This window comes from Pistacia vera, unplaced genomic scaffold (genome assembly GCF_008641045.1).
Source record: "Pistacia vera cultivar Batoury unplaced genomic scaffold, PisVer_v2 Contig3, whole genome shotgun sequence".
Lineage (NCBI taxonomy): Eukaryota > Viridiplantae > Streptophyta > Magnoliopsida > Sapindales > Anacardiaceae > Pistacia > Pistacia vera.
The window spans coordinates 414,021-431,065 of record NW_022196112.1 but is presented as its reverse complement, the minus strand read 5'-3'; the positions used below and the strand labels follow the sequence as shown (position 1 = coordinate 431,065).

The following is a 17,045-nucleotide window of genomic DNA, read 5'->3' as shown; positions in this document are numbered from 1 at the left end:
ACACAGGTTGAGCATTGGCTTGGATATTAGGTTGAGGAAGTGGGGTATTGTCATTTGAGTTGGAAGCCATTATGGTGAATGCGGAAGCTATATCAGGATCAGGCGTGTGCCTTTGTAAGCTCTGATACCATGTAAGAATTATAAGCAGAGGAAGTAAAACAGAGACGAGCTTGCTTGCCGTTTGTATTTCATTCCGTTGTATTTATAGCAGATTACATATAACAAACTATAGAAAATTAAGGAGTTCAAAATACATTTTACAGCTAACTTTATCTTATTGTTTGAATCAAAACAAAATGAGGAAAGTCTGGAGATGGATCGTTTGCTGCACCACTTCTGATCTGATCCAATGTTTTCTCCCTTGATTCTCTTAACTGCTCTTCAACTGCAGCACAATTGCTTGAGTGATCTGATTTCCTTGATTCTCTCAACTGATCATCGAATGCTCTAACATTACATATGGTTACTTATTTAACATCCCTCAGCATTTCTAGAATTCAACATAAATTTTACACTTCTGTACAGGACAGCTGATGGGATTAAATGAAAAAGGTAAAATAAGAAAAGAGAATATACTCAAATAGTCCTACAAAATTTGCCAATTTATCTTCAGAACCTCCCAACATCAAAGAAGTTGTCAATTGCAGATGTAAACAGAAAGGTGACTTGTAAATATATGTTTGAAAACCCCACACAAAGGAAGTCATTCCATTATGCTCTAGGAATTGAAATTGTTGTCTGTTTTGGATATTAATTTGATACGGGTTTATGCATTGCGCTCGAAATATTATAGTTTCAAGAACTGGGGTGGTGTTGCCATCCCCTTTTTTCACTATCGTCTGCGGCAATATCTCCTTTCCAACTGATGCATTTATATTCCTGAGGATGTTCTAAAACATTATGGAATAATACAAATTTACTTTATGGCTCATTTTCGTCTAATTTGGTTTTGAAGTAGTAGTCGTGGGAGATTTGGCAAACATGGTATTAGACTTTATATTTATGTTTGTATTCTGTATGGGCGTCAGTGACAGTGGCGCCGCCATTGCATTTGAACAGGTATTTGATTTCCTTCATACTCTTGTGGAAATCAATTGAAAAAAATTGATCTATTGCTTCCCAAGTTTCAAAGATCTACAATTTGATCGGTTTCTTCAAAATGGTTAGCAATAAAAATATTTTCTTCCATACTTCTTGAAAGTGACGAGGGTTAACCTTTCTTCCGTATTCAGAGAAACAAAAGCTTAAACCGGTAAGCTCGTTTTTCCCTTATTTTTAAAGCTGGGTTTCTTAAGCACGGTGGGAAGGGGAAGCAACTATACATATTTGTAAAGCAGCTAAGGCCCTGAGTCCCTGACGCTTAGGAAACGAGAATAACATTTAAAGCCCCCAGTTCAATCGAAGACGAAGACTCTACGAACATCAAATGCTTATGCTCCCATCACCGTCACTACCTCCCTGTAGCAGCCCCATTCATAAACGCCCGCAAAACCCTTTAAACCACTTCAGCTTTGAACAAACCTTCAGAAATATTTGCACTCTTCTTCTTTCGTTAATCCACTCAAGAAGCCTCCCCAAGGGCCTACAGCNTGATCAAAGAATTAAAATAACTAATAAATAAAAAAAAGGTCCCACTTTAGAGTTCGTGTTCAACAATCATGAACTCCCAACGGTCATCTTCGTCAATTTTTAATTCTTAAAAGCCCTAGACTCTCCAAAACTTCAAATTCCTTGACCATTTTGTCCCTACAGCCTTTCTTCTCTTCCGCTCCACTCTCTCACTCTAAACAAATGGAATCTCATTAACCAGACAAACACATTCCTCTGGTGTCTACAGAGAAACCAAGAAAAACTCAAGTAACTGCCGAAACCAACTTCATCTTTAATGGGTTGCTTTCTCGCTTGTTTTGGTTCATCCAAAGATGCCAAACACCGCAAACTCAGACACAGGGTTCACTCTCCCGACCGTGTAAGAATTACGCGTTTTCTTGATCTCTCTTTTTTCTTTCCTCTTTTTTTATTTTATTTTTTTCCAGATTTTCATGGTTTCATAACCTTGCTAGTTTTTTAATAACTGAATTTCCTGTTTGTTTTAGGAGACAAAACCGACTTAAAATACTTATTATAGCTTACTTGTTTGTTGAATTGCAGCAAAGAGTTACAAGTTATAATCCTCCTGTGCAGTCTACGGTTTATTCAGCAGAGCAATACTCTGAAAAGCCTGTGACCCCTGTTTTAAGAGTGGGGTGAGTAATAAAAACTGAAAGGATTGTTCTGATTTTCGTTGCATTCTGTTTTAGATTTTGTGTTTTTTATGCATTCTTAATTGTTGTTGTGTAATGTGTCGTGGTTGCGGGTGTAGGATTAAGGCTGATGAGGAGCAGTTGAGCTCGGGTACTCGAAAAAAAGTTACTTTTGACTCTAATGTCAAAACCTATGAGCCTGTTTTGTCTGAGGAGGTCACTAGTGATTTACCTGAGATCAGTGAAGTTGGAAAGCAAGAGAAGGAGAAGGAGAAGGAGAAGGAGGAGAATTTAGTGAAATCAAACCAATCTCAGTCTTCTTCTGAAGCTAGTTCCATCACATCAAGCTCGGGGTCTTATCCTTCTAATTATAGATACCAAAACTGCAGAGAAAGTGATGATGAAGATGATGAACTGGTATTGGATAGTGATCTTGATGATGATGATGAAGACGAGGAGGATGACGGGGTGGTGGATTATGATAATGTATATGAGGATGATGATAATGATAATGATTATGCTGAATCAAGAATAGCTGTGGGCAAAGCTGATAGAGAGGAGGTTGTTGAAAGTTCTTTGGTGACAAGTGGTTTGGATAAGGGAGGCTTGAAGCCAATTCGGGATAATCGAAGTGTAAGAGATAGAAGTGCTTATGTCCATTCTGTTTTAAACCCAGTTGAAAATCTCACTCAATGGAAAGCTGTGAAAGCGAAGGGGAAACCAAAATTGAAGCAACAGAAAGAGAATTTCACAGTGGATCAAGAACCCCGGGCTTCGTTTAGTTTGGAGCCAAGTTTCAAGGAATTATCTTTCAGCTTCAAAACAAAATCTGACAATGAATCCAATAAGCCAAACCAAGTTGTTGCAGTGGATGCTAGCCTCTCAAACTGGTTGTCTTCATCAGAAACTACACCAATAAACAAGAGTAGCTCAATTTCTTTGAACGCTACACCTGAGAAAACCATGTCACAAGGATCAAACTCATTGAGGAGCCAAGAAGATAGACCTATTTTAGGTGCTCTAACTCTGGAAGAAATCAAACAGTTTTCAGCTTCTTCTTCACCAAGGAAGTCACCAAGTCGAAGCCCTGATGAGATGCCCATAATAGGAAGTGTTGGGAGCTATTGGAGTCCCACAAGCAATGCTAAGGGTTCAGGCTCAGTGTCTTCTTATAAAGGGATACCGAACACAACCAGCAAGTACACAGAGGTACACTACATGAAGTGAGCTTTCATGGAATTTTTGCATAAGGAGTTTCTGGGTTCTGATTTTAGTTTTGTGGGTGTGCAGGATAAGACAGTAAATTGGTATTCTACCCCATTTGAGACGAGGCTGGAGAGAGCTTTGAATAGAGGTTCTGCTGGTTGCTCAACTCAGAAGTCTTAATGTATTTTAGACAGAAAGATTGAGATGATTTGGAGTTTTCTTTCTGTGTGTTCATCACATCTGTGAATTTTAGTATAGTAGTAGTGTGTGACATTTGTTTGATTGTTGTAATTCTTTTGTTGGTTTGACTGATAAGTAATGAAATTCATTTGTTATTTACTTGTGCACTATTTTTAAGTTTCAATTGGGTCTATAATTACCGTTTCTCTTAATTTGCAATAAGAGCAATGCTAGTTTTACAAAGACACATACAAAGAGGGTATACAAAGACAATCTCCACCCTTAATTTTTATGATTTCTCTCTCTCTTTCTCTTTTCCCGTTTTTTCTTTGTTTTTTTCTTCTGGATAATGTCATTTTGTAATCCTTTTTGTATAAATCTTTATAAGGATATCATTTTTCTTGCAATAAATATGCCTTATGAAAAGTAACTATAAAAAGCTTTTGTTCTCCTGAATCCACTGGATATGTCCATATGGAAAGCTGTGTTTGTAGATTTAAAGAGATTACAAGTTCAGTAAAATGAAAAATGAAAAATAAAAATAGTTAATTGGGGTGAGAGAGGCTCGAACTCTCGACCTCAGGATTACTCTAAGCTATGAGACCTACGCGCTAGCCAACTGCGCCACCACCCCAAAATAATGATAATTAATTTTTTAATTAATTCTTCTATAAAAAAAGGTAAAAACGCAGCCGTTTAATTATGTTTCCTACTTTCCTTTGCACGGGTAGAGTCGTAGCAGTTGGGAATTGGAAAATTGAAAGAAAAAATAGTAGCGACACGGTTGCTCTACAGCTAAACATTACTAACTGAAAACAAACCCTAACCCTTCCCTCCTTTATTAGAGATACAACTAAAACCAAAACAAAAACTAGCTAAACCAAGCCACCACAGAAATGGACTCAGACGACGGAAAGCTATTCATTGGAGGAATAGCTTGGGACACCACTGAAGACAAGCTCAGAGATTACTTCAACCAATACGGTGACGTTTCTCAGGCCGTCATTATGCGTGACAAGACCACCGGTCGTCCCCGTGGCTTTGGCTTTGTTGTCTTCACCGATCCTTCCATTCTCGATCAAGTCCTCCAGGATAAGCACACCATCGATGGCCGTACTGTGAGTCTCCCTTTCTATTATATCTATAGTTTGTACACTTAGGTTGTTTTTGAGCTGTAAAGTTATTTCTTGCTGATTTTTTTTTTCATTTCTGGAATGAAAGTGAAATTCGTGTTAGAAGGGAACGATAACTAAATTCTATTGATGTGAGAGGGCAGGTCTCATGGATTTTTTCTTTAATTTTTTATTTATAAAAATTGGATTACTGCATTCAATTTAACGTTCTTTATTCGTCGTGCGTGGTCTAACTGGTGTCAGATGATGACTGTTCTTGGTTTTGTTTGGTTGCTTAGGATTATAATAATGAGCATACTTTGGGTGGGGGTTTTCTATTTGATTTATAATCAAGTTTCTTTTTGCTTTTAGTTACTTGATGTTATTTTTATGAGGTTTGGTCGTTTCTGCGTTGGTGCAAGTGTTTTGATTTGTGGAGATTCGTTATGCTGGGATAACTAAGTTGGAGAGATTAATGGGGATAATGGGAAGAAACTTTGATTTTGAATTATTAGCTTTCTTATGTTCAGGATCCTGGGTAACAAGGAGCCCCAGTCAGTGTGCCTTTATGATGCACCTTATTCCGGCTTAAAATAGTTGAGCTTTTTTTCCCTTGGTTTTGTCAGCTGTCAATTTGAGATTTATTGATTCTTTTGTTGTGAAATTATTTTCCTTTTTATCGAACTACCTGGCTTTTCCACCAATAATCTTAAATTAATTATCAGACGGCGTTGCCTCTTATTTGATTCCCCGTATACTATTCTAGAAATTTTAGTTCTCTGTCTCTTTATTTCTTTTTTTAAGATCACAAGCTTGCTAATTGATAGTTTTATAACTAATTCTGTCATTATTGCATTGGAATTTTTCTTGCTATGTATTAAGACCAGTGGTAGAATATCCTGCATGGCTTGTGTAAGTACTTTTTATGCTATCATCCATCTAATAGCTAAACCCTTTGGTTTGGATTCTGTCTTGGAACCAAATAAAAGCTGTTCGTTTTCTGATTGATCAATCCTGTATTATTTGTTTCCCTGTAACTGTATTTTCTGTGGCTTGTATACAATTACGATCATAAAGCTGCTAGTCTAGTCCTAGGTTGACATGCAGACACATGTAAATATATGTAGTTATAGTTGTATCTTTTTAGCAATTTAATTGACTTTACTGCTTAGGTGGAGGCAAAAAAGGCTTTATCAAGAGAAGAACAACACAGCTCTAGATCAGGAAATTTTAATTCTGGTAGAGGCGCTGAAGGGGGAAATTTTAGAACTAAAAAGATATTTGTTGGAGGTCTACCACCTACTTTGACAGAGGATGGATTCCGTGAGTATTTTGAAAATTATGGTCATGTAACTGACGTTGTGGTTATGTATGACCAGAATACGCAGCGTCCTCGTGGTTTTGGTTTTATCACCTTTGACACAGAAGATGCAGTTGATAGGGTTCTACACAAGGTATTCCATGAGTTGAATGGTAAGCTAGTGGAGGTCAAACGAGCCCTCCCTAAAGATGCCAATCCAGGTGGTGGGGGTCGTGGTGGGGGCTACCAGGGTTACGGTGCCTCTGGTGCCAATAGTAGTTCATTTGATGGCCGAATGGATGGAAACAGATATATGCAACCCCAAAGTACTGCAGGTGGTTTCCCATCTTATTCTGGTTATGGGGGACCAGGGTATGGCTATGGAGCAGCAAGTAGTGGAGTTGGATATGGTGGTTATGGCAGTTATGGTATTGGTGGTTATGGAAGTGCTGCTACTGGGTTTGGTGCTCTCACAGGGGCATACGGAAATCCAAATGCTGGTTATATGAATGCACCACCTGGGGCCTTGAAAAGTTCTTGGGGAAGCCAAACTCCTTCAAGTTATGATTCAAACGCTGGTTCTGCTCCTATGGGTCAGTCTCCAAGTGGGGCTTGTGGGTATGGGAACCAAGGCTATGGTTATGGTAATTATGGTGGAAGCGGTGGTCCTTATTTGGGTGGTTATGGGGCTGCTAGTGGGCGTGCTGGAAGTGGTGCTGGAGGAGATAATAGCTATAGTGACACCAATGGAAATTCAGGGTATGCAAATGCGGCTTGGAGGTCTGATTCTTCTCAGAGCTCTAGTGGTTTTAATGGCGGGTATGGTGGTGCACATTCCAGACAGGGTCAACAGCAATGATCAGAGATCCTTCAACATACCACTGCTTTCCCTGGTGGAGACCTAATTTATGGTGACAAGAGATTTTGGGAATGGTTGGATTGCTTGAATTTCAGTTTTAGTTACCAGTAGTCATTCTGCTTGTATACAATGACCTGTAGTTCCAAGTAGTAGCGATATTTTATCTAGTGGTATTTGTTTTCAAGTCCTAGTGTTTAACTTGAAGTTATTTATTGTTTTGTCTGTTTTTTTATGTGGAGTTACTTTATTGAAGGCCAGTGTAGTTGAATGGGCTTTCTTTATTGTTGTGGGGGTTGATGATATTAATGTTTGGTTAATGCACTTTATTAGCAGTCATCTCTGGTGGTATGCTAGTATAGTAATTTAATCGTGTTGTTCTGTAATTATACATTTTTTTAAGCCATTGCTTTAATATCAGCATTTCAGTATCTGCTTAATTTGGTATCATAGAGATTGATCCTTGAAGATTAGAGATGCTGAAACAGTGAAATCTGGTGATGCTTGGTTGATTGGATCTCTATGCCACTAGCGTTGATCACTTCCTAGTGAGTGGAAGTAAACCATAGTGGTATTTGACATTATAAAGGCATAACTATTTTACTCCTGTATTTGCCCCTTTTGTATGGGAGTTGAAGATAATACCATACTGTAAGTTGGAAGTCAAGGAACTCTGATAATTAATTGGGTTTCTGGCGTTGACAGGAAATTAAAGTGGGCTTGCTCAATGATGGTTTGTTCACATGATTTATCGGCAGATGAATGTGGCTGGAGTCTTCCAAGTCTCTGACCAGGTCATGGTATGTGTCAATTTAAGGGTAGCTGGCCTTTTTTGTTTTTCCTTTTATAATCTTCTTCTATTTGTTTCTTCTGCATGATTTAAAATTTATAATTACTCTCCAGCACTGCCAATTCATTACAGAGAATTTTTAATATAAAAGTAAATAAGCTTATGCAATTTCAGTGAAAGAGGATTTATGAAAGTCTTGGCCCTCTGGTTAACATCCCTCTTTACTCTTAGATATGGCATTATGACCTTGGTATGTAATCCTAACAATGTTTCTGTGCTTCAATGTTGAATGCATGCAAGCAGATCAATCTCTAACCAGTGGTATCGACCTAATGCATTACCTGGCAAGAGGGGTCTATCACAGCATTTTTCTTCCTCTTTATGGTTTGCACCATTTTAGATCACTCTTGATTATGATTCTTGTGATGGTGGTTTTCATTTGTATCTTTTTTTTCTATTATCCATATCTGTGTTATTGGCAATTCACCTTCGAATGTTCAAGCATTCCATTATCAACTCAGCAAGAGTAAATATGTGAAGGTAATTGGACCATGCCTATATGAAACTGTGAATGTAATTTTTTATTAGGTGGTCATGGTCACTTTGGGTGCTATTTGGTCTCTTTCAGGAGCATCAGAAGTAACATTGTTTTCTGTACAGAGTGTTGATTGCTTTTATACTCTGCTACAGGGCAGAAGGTGACGGATCTATCTAATGCAATTTTGAAATGAAAAAAGTTGAATACTTGCAATAATAGACATTATAGATAGCCAAGTGTTTGATTGAGAGGAAGCTCGCTTTATTTTAGAAGTAAGAAATTAACATGGAATGTTTCAATAACAAGTCTTTCTCCATTTTCTTTTCATTCGATATATTTCGTGCTTTAACTTTAGCCATTGCGTCAAGTTGTTAAATTGCCACTTGTGATAGAGACATGATATTAGAATCTCCTTTCATGGTTCAAATGGCGCATAGAAGAAGACACGGCCAAAATGAACCCTCGAGCATCTTGCACGATAATGTCATTTTAAAATGATCCCAAGCCCCCACCAGATTGAAAATTGCGCTTCTAATTCTAACTCTTGTTTCAGAAAAGGTGTAATTGTGGTAACATATGTCGGTTAGCATTCATTTTAGCCCCAGACAGTGTATATGCCTTTCCATTTGTTGAAAGTGAAAGCAGACATCGCCATGGACTTTAATGAAAGATGATTGGTTTGTTATGGTGGAAAACCATCCTTACCATAATCCAAAAACAGGATATGTGGCCTGTAGGTGGACTTTAACTAAGGCTTCGGCTTTTCTTTAATTTTTTATTTATAAGAATTGGATTACTGCATTCAATTTAACGTTCTTTATTCGTCGTGCGTGGTTTAACTGGTGTCAGATGATGACTGTTCTTGGTTTTGTTTGGTTGCTTAGGATTATAATAATGAGCATACTTTGGGTGGGGGTTTTCTATTTGATTTATAATCAAGTTTCTTTTTGCTTTTAGTTACTTGATGTTATTTTTATGAGGTTTGGTCGTTTCTGCGTTGGTGCAAGTGTTTTGATTTGTGGAGATTCGTTATGCTGGGATAACTAAGTTGGAGAGATTAATGGGGATAATGGGAAGAAACTTTGATTTTGAATTATTAGCTTTCTTCTGTTCAGGATCCTGGGTAACAAGGAGCCCCACTCAGTGTGCCTTTATGATGCACCTTATTCCGGCTTAAAATAGTTGAGCTTTTTTTCCCTTGGTTTTGTCAGCTGTCAATTTGAGATTTATTGATTCTTTTGTTGTGAAATTATTTTCCTTTTTATCGAACTACCTGGCTTTTCCACCAATAATCTTAAATTAATTATCAGACGGCGTTGCCTCTTATTTGATTCCCCGTATACTATTCTAGAAATTTTAGTTCTCTGTCTCTTTATTTCTTTTTTTAAGATCACAAGCTTGCTAATTGATAGTTTTATAACTAATTCTGTCATTATTGCATTGGAATTTTTCTTGCTATGTATTAAGACCAGTGGTAGAATATCCTGCATGGCTTGTGTAAGTACTTTTTATGCTATCATCCATCTAATAGCTAAACCCTTTGGTTTGGATTCTGTCTTGGAACCAAATAAAAGCTGTTCGTTTTCTGATTGATCAATCCTGTATTATTTGTTTCCCTGTAACTGTATTTTCTGTGGCTTGTATACAATTACGATCATAAAGCTGCTAGTCTAGTCCTAGGTTGACATGCAGACACATGTAAATATATGTAGTTATAGTTGTATCTTTTTAGCAATTTAATTGACTTTACTGCTTAGGTGGAGGCAAAAAAGGCTTTATCAAGAGAAGAACAACACAGCTCTAGATCAGGAAATTTTAATTCTGGTAGAGGCGCTGAAGGGGGAAATTTTAGAACTAAAAAGATATTTGTTGGAGGTCTACCACCTACTTTGACAGAGGATGGATTCCGTGAGTATTTTGAAAATTATGGTCATGTAACTGACGTTGTGGTTATGTATGACCAGAATACGCAGCGTCCTCGTGGTTTTGGTTTTATCACCTTTGACACAGAAGATGCAGTTGATAGGGTTCTACACAAGGTATTCCATGAGTTGAATGGTAAGCTAGTGGAGGTAAAACGAGCCCTCCCTAAAGATGCCAATCCAGGTGGTGGGGGTCGTGGTGGGGGCTACCAGGGTTACAGTGCCTCTGGTGCCAATAGTAGTTCATTTGATGGCCGAATGGATGGAAACAGATATATGCAACCCCAAAGTACTGCAGGTGGTTTCCCATCTTATTCTGGTTATGGGGGACCGGGGTATGGCTATGGAGCAGCAAGTAGTGGAGTTGGATATGGTGGTTATGGCAGTTATGGTATTGGTGGTTATGGAAGTGCTGCTACTGGGTTTGGTGCTCTCACAGGGGCATACGGAAATCCAAATGCTGGTTATATGAATGCACCACCTGGGGCCATGAAAAGTTCTTGGGGAAGCCAAACTCCTTCAAGTTATGATTCAAACGCTGGTTCTGCTCCTATGGGTCAGTCTCCAAGTGGGGCTTGTGGGTATGGGAACCAAGGCTATGGTTATGGTAATTATGGTGGAAGCGGTGGTCCTTATTTGGGTGGTTATGGGGCTGCTAGTGGGCGTGCTGGAAGTGGTGCTGGAGGAGATAATAGCTATAGTGACACCAATGGAAATTCAGGGTATGCAAATGCGGCTTGGAGGTCTGATTCTTCTCAGAGCTCTAGTGGTTTTAATGGCGGGTATGGTGGTGCACATTCCAGACAGGGTCAACAGCAATGATCAGAGATCCTTCAACATACCACTGCTTTCCCTGGTGGAGACCTAATTTATGGTGACAAGAGATTTTGGGAATGGTTGGATTGCTTGAATTTCAGTTTTAGTTACCAGTAGTCATTCTGCTAGTATACAATGACCTGTAGTTCCAAGTAGTAGCGATATTTTATCTAGTGGTATTTGTTTTCAAGTCCTAGTGTTTAACTTGAAGTTATTTATTGTTTTGTCTGTTTTTTTATGTGGAGTTACTTTATTGAAGGCCAGTGTAGTTGAATGGGCTTTCTTTATTGTTGTGGGGGTTGATGATATTAATGTTTGGTTAATGCACTTTATTAGCAGTCATCTCTGGTGGTATGCTAGTATAGTAATTTAATCGTGTTGTTCTGTAATTATACATTTTTTTAAGCCATTGCTTTAATATCAGCATTTCAGTATCTGCTTAATTTGGTATCATAGAGATTGATCCTTGAAGATTAGAGATGCTGAAACAGTGAAATCTGGTGATGCTTGGTTGATTGGATCTCTATGCCACTAGCGTTGATCACTTCCTAGTGAGTGGAAGTAAACCATAGTGGTATTTGACATTATAAAGGCATAACTATTTTACTCCTGTATTTGCCCCTTTTGTATGGGAGTTGAAGATAATACCATACTGTAAGTTGGAAGTCAAGGAACTCTGATAATTAATTGGGTTTCTGGCGTTGACAGGAAATTAAAGTGGGCTTGCTCAATGATGGTTTGTTCACATGATTTATCGGCAGATGAATGTGGCTGGAGTCTTCCAAGTCTCTGACCAGGTCATGGTATGTGTCAATTTAAGGGTAGCTGGCCTTTTTTGTTTTTCCTTTTATAATCTTCTTCTATTTGTTTCTTCTGCATGATTTAAAATTTATAATTACTCTCCAGCACTGCCAATTCATTACAGAGAATTTTTAATATAAAAGTAAATAAGCTTATGCAATTTCAGTGAAAGAGGATTTATGAAAGTCTTGGCCCTCTGGTTAACATCCCTCTTTACTCTTAGATATGGCATTATGACCTTGGTATGTAATCCTAACAATGTTTCTGTGCTTCAATGTTGAATGCATGCAAGCAGATCAATCTCTAACCAGTGGTATCGACCTAATGCATTACCTGGCAAGAGGGGTCTATCACAGCATTTTTCTTCCTCTTTATGGTTTGCACCATTTTAGATCACTCTTGATTATGATTCTTGTGATGGTGGTTTTCATTTGTATCTTTTTTTTCTATTATCCATATCTGTGTTATTGGCAATTCACCTTCGAATGTTCAAGCATTCCATTATCAACTCAGCAAGAGTAAATATGTGAAGGTAATTGGACCATGCCTATATGAAACTGTGAATGTAATTTTTTATTAGGTGGTCATGGTCACTTTGGGTGCTATTTGGTCTCTTTCAGGAGCATCAGAAGTAACATTGTTTTCTGTACAGAGTGTTGATTGCTTTTATACTCTGCTACAGGGCAGAAGGTGACGGATCTATCTAATGCAATTTTGAAATGAAAAAAGTTGAATACTTGCAATAATAGACATTATAGATAGCCAAGTGTTTGATTGAGAGGAAGCTCGCTTTATTTTAGAAGTAAGAAATTAACATGGAATGTTTCAATAACAAGTCTTTCTCCATTTTCTTTTCATTCGATATATTTCGTGCTTTAACTTTAGCCATTGCGTCAAGTTGTTAAATTGCCACTTGTGATAGAGACATGATATTAGAATCTCCTTTCATGGTTCAAATGGCGCATAGAAGAAGACATGGCCAAAATGAACCCTCGAGCATCTTGCACGATAATGTCATTTTAAAATGATCCCAAGCCCCCACCAGATTGAAAATTGCGCTTCTAATTCTAACTCTTGTTTCAGAAAAGGTGTAATTGTGGTAACATATGTGGGTTAGCATTCATTTTAGCCCCAGACAGTGTATATGCCTTTCCATTTGTTGAAAGTGAAAGCAGACATCGCCATGGACTTTAATGAAAGATGATTGGTTTGTTATGGTGGAAAACCATCCTTACCATAATCCAAAAACAGGATATGTGGCCTGTAGGTGGACTTTAACTAAGGCTTCAGCTTTCTGTATATCCTTAATTCCATTGGTTGTATCTAACAATATGAAGTTAATTGTCTTGATTGTTATCTAGTTGTCTTATCCTATAATCCTTGTTTCAATCACTCTCTTCTCAATTTTCTATGTGCAATTTTCTTATTCACTTCGTAATGAATCTGAAAGAGGACAAAATAATTTGCATGAGTTTCCTAAAAACATTATTCTATAAGTAATCTCATTAGTTAAGCATTCGATAAGAATTAAGAGAGCAGAGAGCATCTTGATAAAGAGATGTGATTGTGAAAAAAGAATAAAAAAAAGAAAAAAGAAGTTAAAGATGATACCAGAGATGGAAAACGAACCCTTAGTGCTGAATAAAAGATGCTCCATTTTGGGTTAATCTTAACTCGACCTAGATAACTTCTTTAATTAACTCTTTCCTAAATATAAAAACTAGTGACAACTTAATCATTTTCAATTGTAATGTAAAATATAATTATGATCTATTCATGTTTGATTGCATATCTCATAATGAAGACACCTTAGTATAAGTGATTAAGATAGAATGAACTATTAATATTTTTTACTTGGTTTTTATAAGACAGCTTATGCAATAAGAAACCATAGCTTATGGCTTTATTCCAAGGGGAGTTTTCTCTTTTCCTATACGGGCATAGCTTGTGGCACAATACTTGGCCTATGGCTTTTGTCGACATGTCTGCAGCTTTGTTCGTCGATAATCTTGAGACAAATCTCAGCTTGCGAAAATGAGTCATATATCATTAGTACACAACAAAAATGAAGCAACAGTAGAACTATTAATTACTTAACACATAATATATCTATATATAATTTTAGAGGTTAAAATGTCCTAATTACTTGAGGTGTGAGGATTTTGCCAATAAGAACTTTATAAAAAGATAACATATATCACATGATCTTCAACTAGAAACACAACCCAAGTCCCTATTACCTCTCCCTCTCTCCAAAATTATGGCAAAGGTTGAAGAAAAGGGCCCTGCAGATGGGAGTGAAGATTTTACAGAAGATGGGACTGTGGATCTCAAGGGAAGACCAGTTCTCAGATCAAAGACTGGGAGATGGAGAGCTTGTTCCTTCATTGTAGGTAAGAAAAGTTATTAGCTACATGTATATGTATATATGCTTAATAAATTTCATTTCTCACTTACCACACTGACTTAATCTTATAAAGAACTTTGAAGCTAACAGAGAACGTGTGAGCATACAATAAACAGGAGTTTTAAACTAAGAATATGATGACTATTGCTGAATCAGTATGTCAATATATATTTATATAAATTGTCTCTGTAAGTAAGGGCACCAAAGCCATAGATAAATAACGTAAAGAGAAGAAAGAAAGAAAGAGAAGCAGTGTTAACTTATAGATTGAAAGTGAAAGTAGAAACTCCACAGTTGATTGCTACCAGACACTGAAACGCTTACCAAACTGATGCATGGGATTTATATTCTGTTGAAGAAAGCTTAATTTGCATGAGTTTTCACTCTCACATGTTTTTGTTCTCTGAAAAGAAATAACTCTAAACAAGTATATTGATGAGTTGTAGTGAATATAATTTAGGGTATGAAGCGTTCGAGAGGATGGCATATTATGGGATAGCATCAAACTTAGTGCTATATCTGACAGGGAAGCTCCGTGAAGGCACTGTTAAATCTTCTAACAATGTCACTAATTGGGTTGGAACTGTTTGGATGACTCCCATTTTAGGTGCTTACATCGCAGATGCTTTTCTAGGCCGCTACTGGACTTTCGTCATTGCATCTGCCATTTATTTGACGGTAAATAATTATTTTACATATGAAACCAAACTAAAATTTTCCTACTTTTTTTCTTTCTTTTTCTTGGCTTCAAATTTCATTGACATGTATACCTTCCTTAGATCATGTGCGTCATGCACCAAGCAAAATGGAACACGTATGTGATTATTCATAAAAGAAACAGACATCACATGAGGTCTGATATTTCTATCTAATTGTGGGGAAACATATGTTCTACAGTTTCCTGACATAATTTAATATTGATAAGACAGCTTAATGAGGTTCTTCTAATTCTTATCGTTGTCTGATCTAAATCCAAAGGTTCTTGCTAAACGCTGTTTTGGTAGCTAGCTGCTTAATTAACTGGCCACTTCAATTCAATATTCTTAAATATTAAACTTAAATTATGTGTAAACAGGGAATGTCCCTGTTAACTTTAGCAGTTTCAGTGCCAGGCCTGAGGCCTCCATCGTGTCCAGGGATCAAAGATGAGGACTGCAACAAGAAAGCCTCAACTCTGCAAGTGGGTATATTTTACTGTGCGTTGTACATCATTGCAGCTGGAACAGGTGGAACCAAACCTAATATTTCAACAATGGGTGCCGATCAGTTCGATGATTTTGAGCCTAAAGAGAGGAAGCAAAAGCTCTCTTTCTTTAATTGGTGGATGTTTAGTATTTTCTTTGGAACCCTTTTCTCAAACACTTTCTTGATTTATATACAAGACAATGTGGGCTGGACTCTTGGTTATGGGCTCCCAACTATTGGGCTCTTGGTTTCTGTTTTGGTATTTCTGGTGGGCTCCAAGTTTTATAGGCACAAACTGCCTTCAGGGAGCCCTCTTACAACGATTGCACAGGTACTTGTGGCTGCAGGGAGGAAATGGAAGGAACCCATTCCAAATGACCCAAAACAGCTCCATGAGTTGAGCTTGGAGAAGTACTCAGTATCTGGGAAATTCAGAATTGATCATACCCCTTCATTGAGGTTAACTTTCTTTAACTTATACAGCTTTAAAACAATTGTTTTTTTTTATCATTATCACACCCTAATTTGAAACCTGAAGGACGAAATTAACTGAATAAAGAAATGAAATCTAGGCAATAAACACATTACGTTACCTGCAGATTCCTTGACAAAGCGGCTATAAAGTGTGCATCAGGGTCACCATGGATGCTATGTCCAGTGACTCAAGTAGAAAAGACGAAGCAAATGGTGAAGATGCTCCCAATTCTGATAGTCACATTCATACCAAGCACCATTATAGCTCAAGTGAGCACCCTCTTCATCAAACAAGGGACCACCCTGGATAGAAGCATGGGTCCTCACTTTGAAATCCCTCCGGCATGTCTTACAGCTTTCGTCACAATCTTCATGCTAATCACCATTGTCATCTACGATCGCTACATGGTTCCAATGCTCAGGCGTTACACAAAGAACCCAAGAGGGATCACATTGCTTCAAAGAATGGGAACTGGTCTTTTCATGCATGTTGTTATCATGCTTATTGCTTGCTTTGCTGAGAGGAGGAGACTTGATGTTGCAAGAACACATGGCACTCTTGGTAAAGATGACACTGTGCCATTGACTATTTTTATACTTCTCCCTCAGTTTGCTTTGATGGGAATTGCTGATAACTTCGTTGAAGTTGCTAAGATTGAGTTTTTCTACGACCAAGCTCCAGAAGATATGAAAAGTTTGGGGACTTCCTATTTTACAAGTAGCTTGGGAATTGGGCATTTCCTGAGTAGTTTTCTACTACAAACAGTTTCTGATATGACCAAGAAGAATGGACACAAAGGGTGGATTTTGGATAATCTAAATACTTCTCACTTCGACTATTATTATGCATTCTTGGCTGGGTTGAGCTTCATCAATTTCCTCTTCTATTTGTTTGTAGCAAAGTTCTTTGTTTATAATGTGGATGTCAACTCCAGAAGGGATTTGCAGGAAGCCATGGAAACTTCACAGGATAAAGGTTTACCTGAAGCCATGGAAACTCAACAGATAAAACTCCCTGTATCTTAAAAACTTTGATAGAACAGTGTACTGTACTCCAATTATATCTGTTACAGTATACATATACGTATTGGCACCAAATCAACTTACCATTGCTAGCTCTTATCACTTCCCACACGTGATTATATAAACAATACCTGTCCAAGCTTAATGCATTTACACATTTAGTAAGAGGTGAAAAAGAACAGAACATATGAA

The 17,045-nt window shown here is 37.6% G+C and overlaps 4 protein-coding genes and 1 non-coding gene across 7 annotated transcripts; 4 read left to right on the top strand and 1 right to left on the bottom strand.

Moving 5' to 3' along the window:
- The first annotated feature begins 1,731 nt into the window (after positions 1-1,731).
- LOC116135397 (eisosome protein SEG2) lies at positions 1,732-3,784 on the top strand. The gene is made up of 4 exons (XM_031421098.1): positions 1,732-1,969; positions 2,152-2,246; positions 2,363-3,452; positions 3,534-3,784. The coding sequence occupies exons 1-4, from the start codon at positions 1,886-1,888 to the stop codon at positions 3,627-3,629; spliced, it is 1,365 nt and encodes a 454-aa protein (XP_031276958.1). The 5' UTR covers positions 1,732-1,885; the 3' UTR covers positions 3,630-3,784.
- Positions 3,785-4,179: 395 nt separating this feature from the next.
- On the bottom strand, positions 4,180-4,263 carry TRNAM-CAU. The gene is given in 2 exon segments: positions 4,180-4,215; positions 4,226-4,263. It is a non-coding gene; the product is annotated as a tRNA-Met (tRNA).
- Positions 4,264-4,371: 108 nt separating this feature from the next.
- Positions 4,372-7,337, top strand: LOC116135388 (heterogeneous nuclear ribonucleoprotein 1-like). Its single transcript, XM_031421088.1, has 2 exons — positions 4,372-4,747; positions 5,914-7,337. Exons 1-2 carry the CDS (start codon positions 4,526-4,528, stop codon positions 6,898-6,900), a joined length of 1,209 nt encoding a protein of 402 aa, XP_031276948.1. The 5' UTR covers positions 4,372-4,525; the 3' UTR covers positions 6,901-7,337.
- A 2,617-nt stretch (positions 7,338-9,954) lies between these two features.
- On the top strand, positions 9,955-11,406 carry LOC116135391 (heterogeneous nuclear ribonucleoprotein 1-like). The gene has a single exon (XM_031421092.1). The coding sequence runs from the start codon at positions 10,178-10,180 to the stop codon at positions 10,967-10,969; it is 792 nt and encodes a 263-aa protein (XP_031276952.1). The 5' UTR covers positions 9,955-10,177; the 3' UTR covers positions 10,970-11,406.
- A 2,546-nt stretch (positions 11,407-13,952) lies between these two features.
- Positions 13,953-16,957, top strand: LOC116135401 (protein NRT1/ PTR FAMILY 5.2-like). 3 transcript variants are annotated; one of them, XM_031421103.1, is made up of 4 exons: positions 13,953-14,157; positions 14,632-14,849; positions 15,247-15,815; positions 15,956-16,957. In XM_031421103.1, the coding sequence occupies exons 1-4, from the start codon at positions 14,025-14,027 to the stop codon at positions 16,854-16,856; spliced, it is 1,821 nt and encodes a 606-aa protein (XP_031276963.1). In that variant the 5' UTR covers positions 13,953-14,024; the 3' UTR covers positions 16,857-16,957. The 3 variants fall into 3 exon arrangements, with proteins under 3 accessions (XP_031276963.1, XP_031276964.1, XP_031276965.1); XM_031421104.1 differs by lacking the exon at positions 14,632-14,849 and having other exon boundaries at positions 13,953-14,153; XM_031421105.1 differs by lacking the exon at positions 14,632-14,849 and having other exon boundaries at positions 14,039-14,157.
- The last annotated feature ends 88 nt before the right edge of the window (positions 16,958-17,045 follow it).

Excerpts from the sequence above, each read along its gene's own strand:
- LOC116135391 (XM_031421092.1), top strand. The coding sequence starts at position 10,178 with ATGTATGACCAGAATACGCAGCGTCCTCGTGGTTTTGGTTTTATCACC.
- LOC116135397 (XM_031421098.1), top strand. The coding sequence starts at position 1,886 with ATGGGTTGCTTTCTCGCTTGTTTTGGTTCATCCAAAGATGCCAAACAC. Across the intron at positions 1,970-2,151 it reads GGGTTCACTCTCCCGACCGT|CAAAGAGTTACAAGTTATAA; the intron begins GTAAGAATTACG and ends GTTGAATTGCAG. Across the intron at positions 3,453-3,533 it reads CAACCAGCAAGTACACAGAG|GATAAGACAGTAAATTGGTA; the intron begins GTACACTACATG and ends GTGGGTGTGCAG.
- LOC116135388 (XM_031421088.1), top strand. The coding sequence starts at position 4,526 with ATGGACTCAGACGACGGAAAGCTATTCATTGGAGGAATAGCTTGGGAC. Across the intron at positions 4,748-5,913 it reads ACACCATCGATGGCCGTACT|GTGGAGGCAAAAAAGGCTTT; the intron begins GTGAGTCTCCCT and ends TTTACTGCTTAG.
- LOC116135401 (XM_031421103.1), top strand. The coding sequence starts at position 14,025 with ATGGCAAAGGTTGAAGAAAAGGGCCCTGCAGATGGGAGTGAAGATTTT. Across the intron at positions 14,850-15,246 it reads CATCTGCCATTTATTTGACG|GGAATGTCCCTGTTAACTTT; the intron begins GTAAATAATTAT and ends ATGTGTAAACAG. Across the intron at positions 15,816-15,955 it reads GATCATACCCCTTCATTGAG|ATTCCTTGACAAAGCGGCTA; the intron begins GTTAACTTTCTT and ends CGTTACCTGCAG.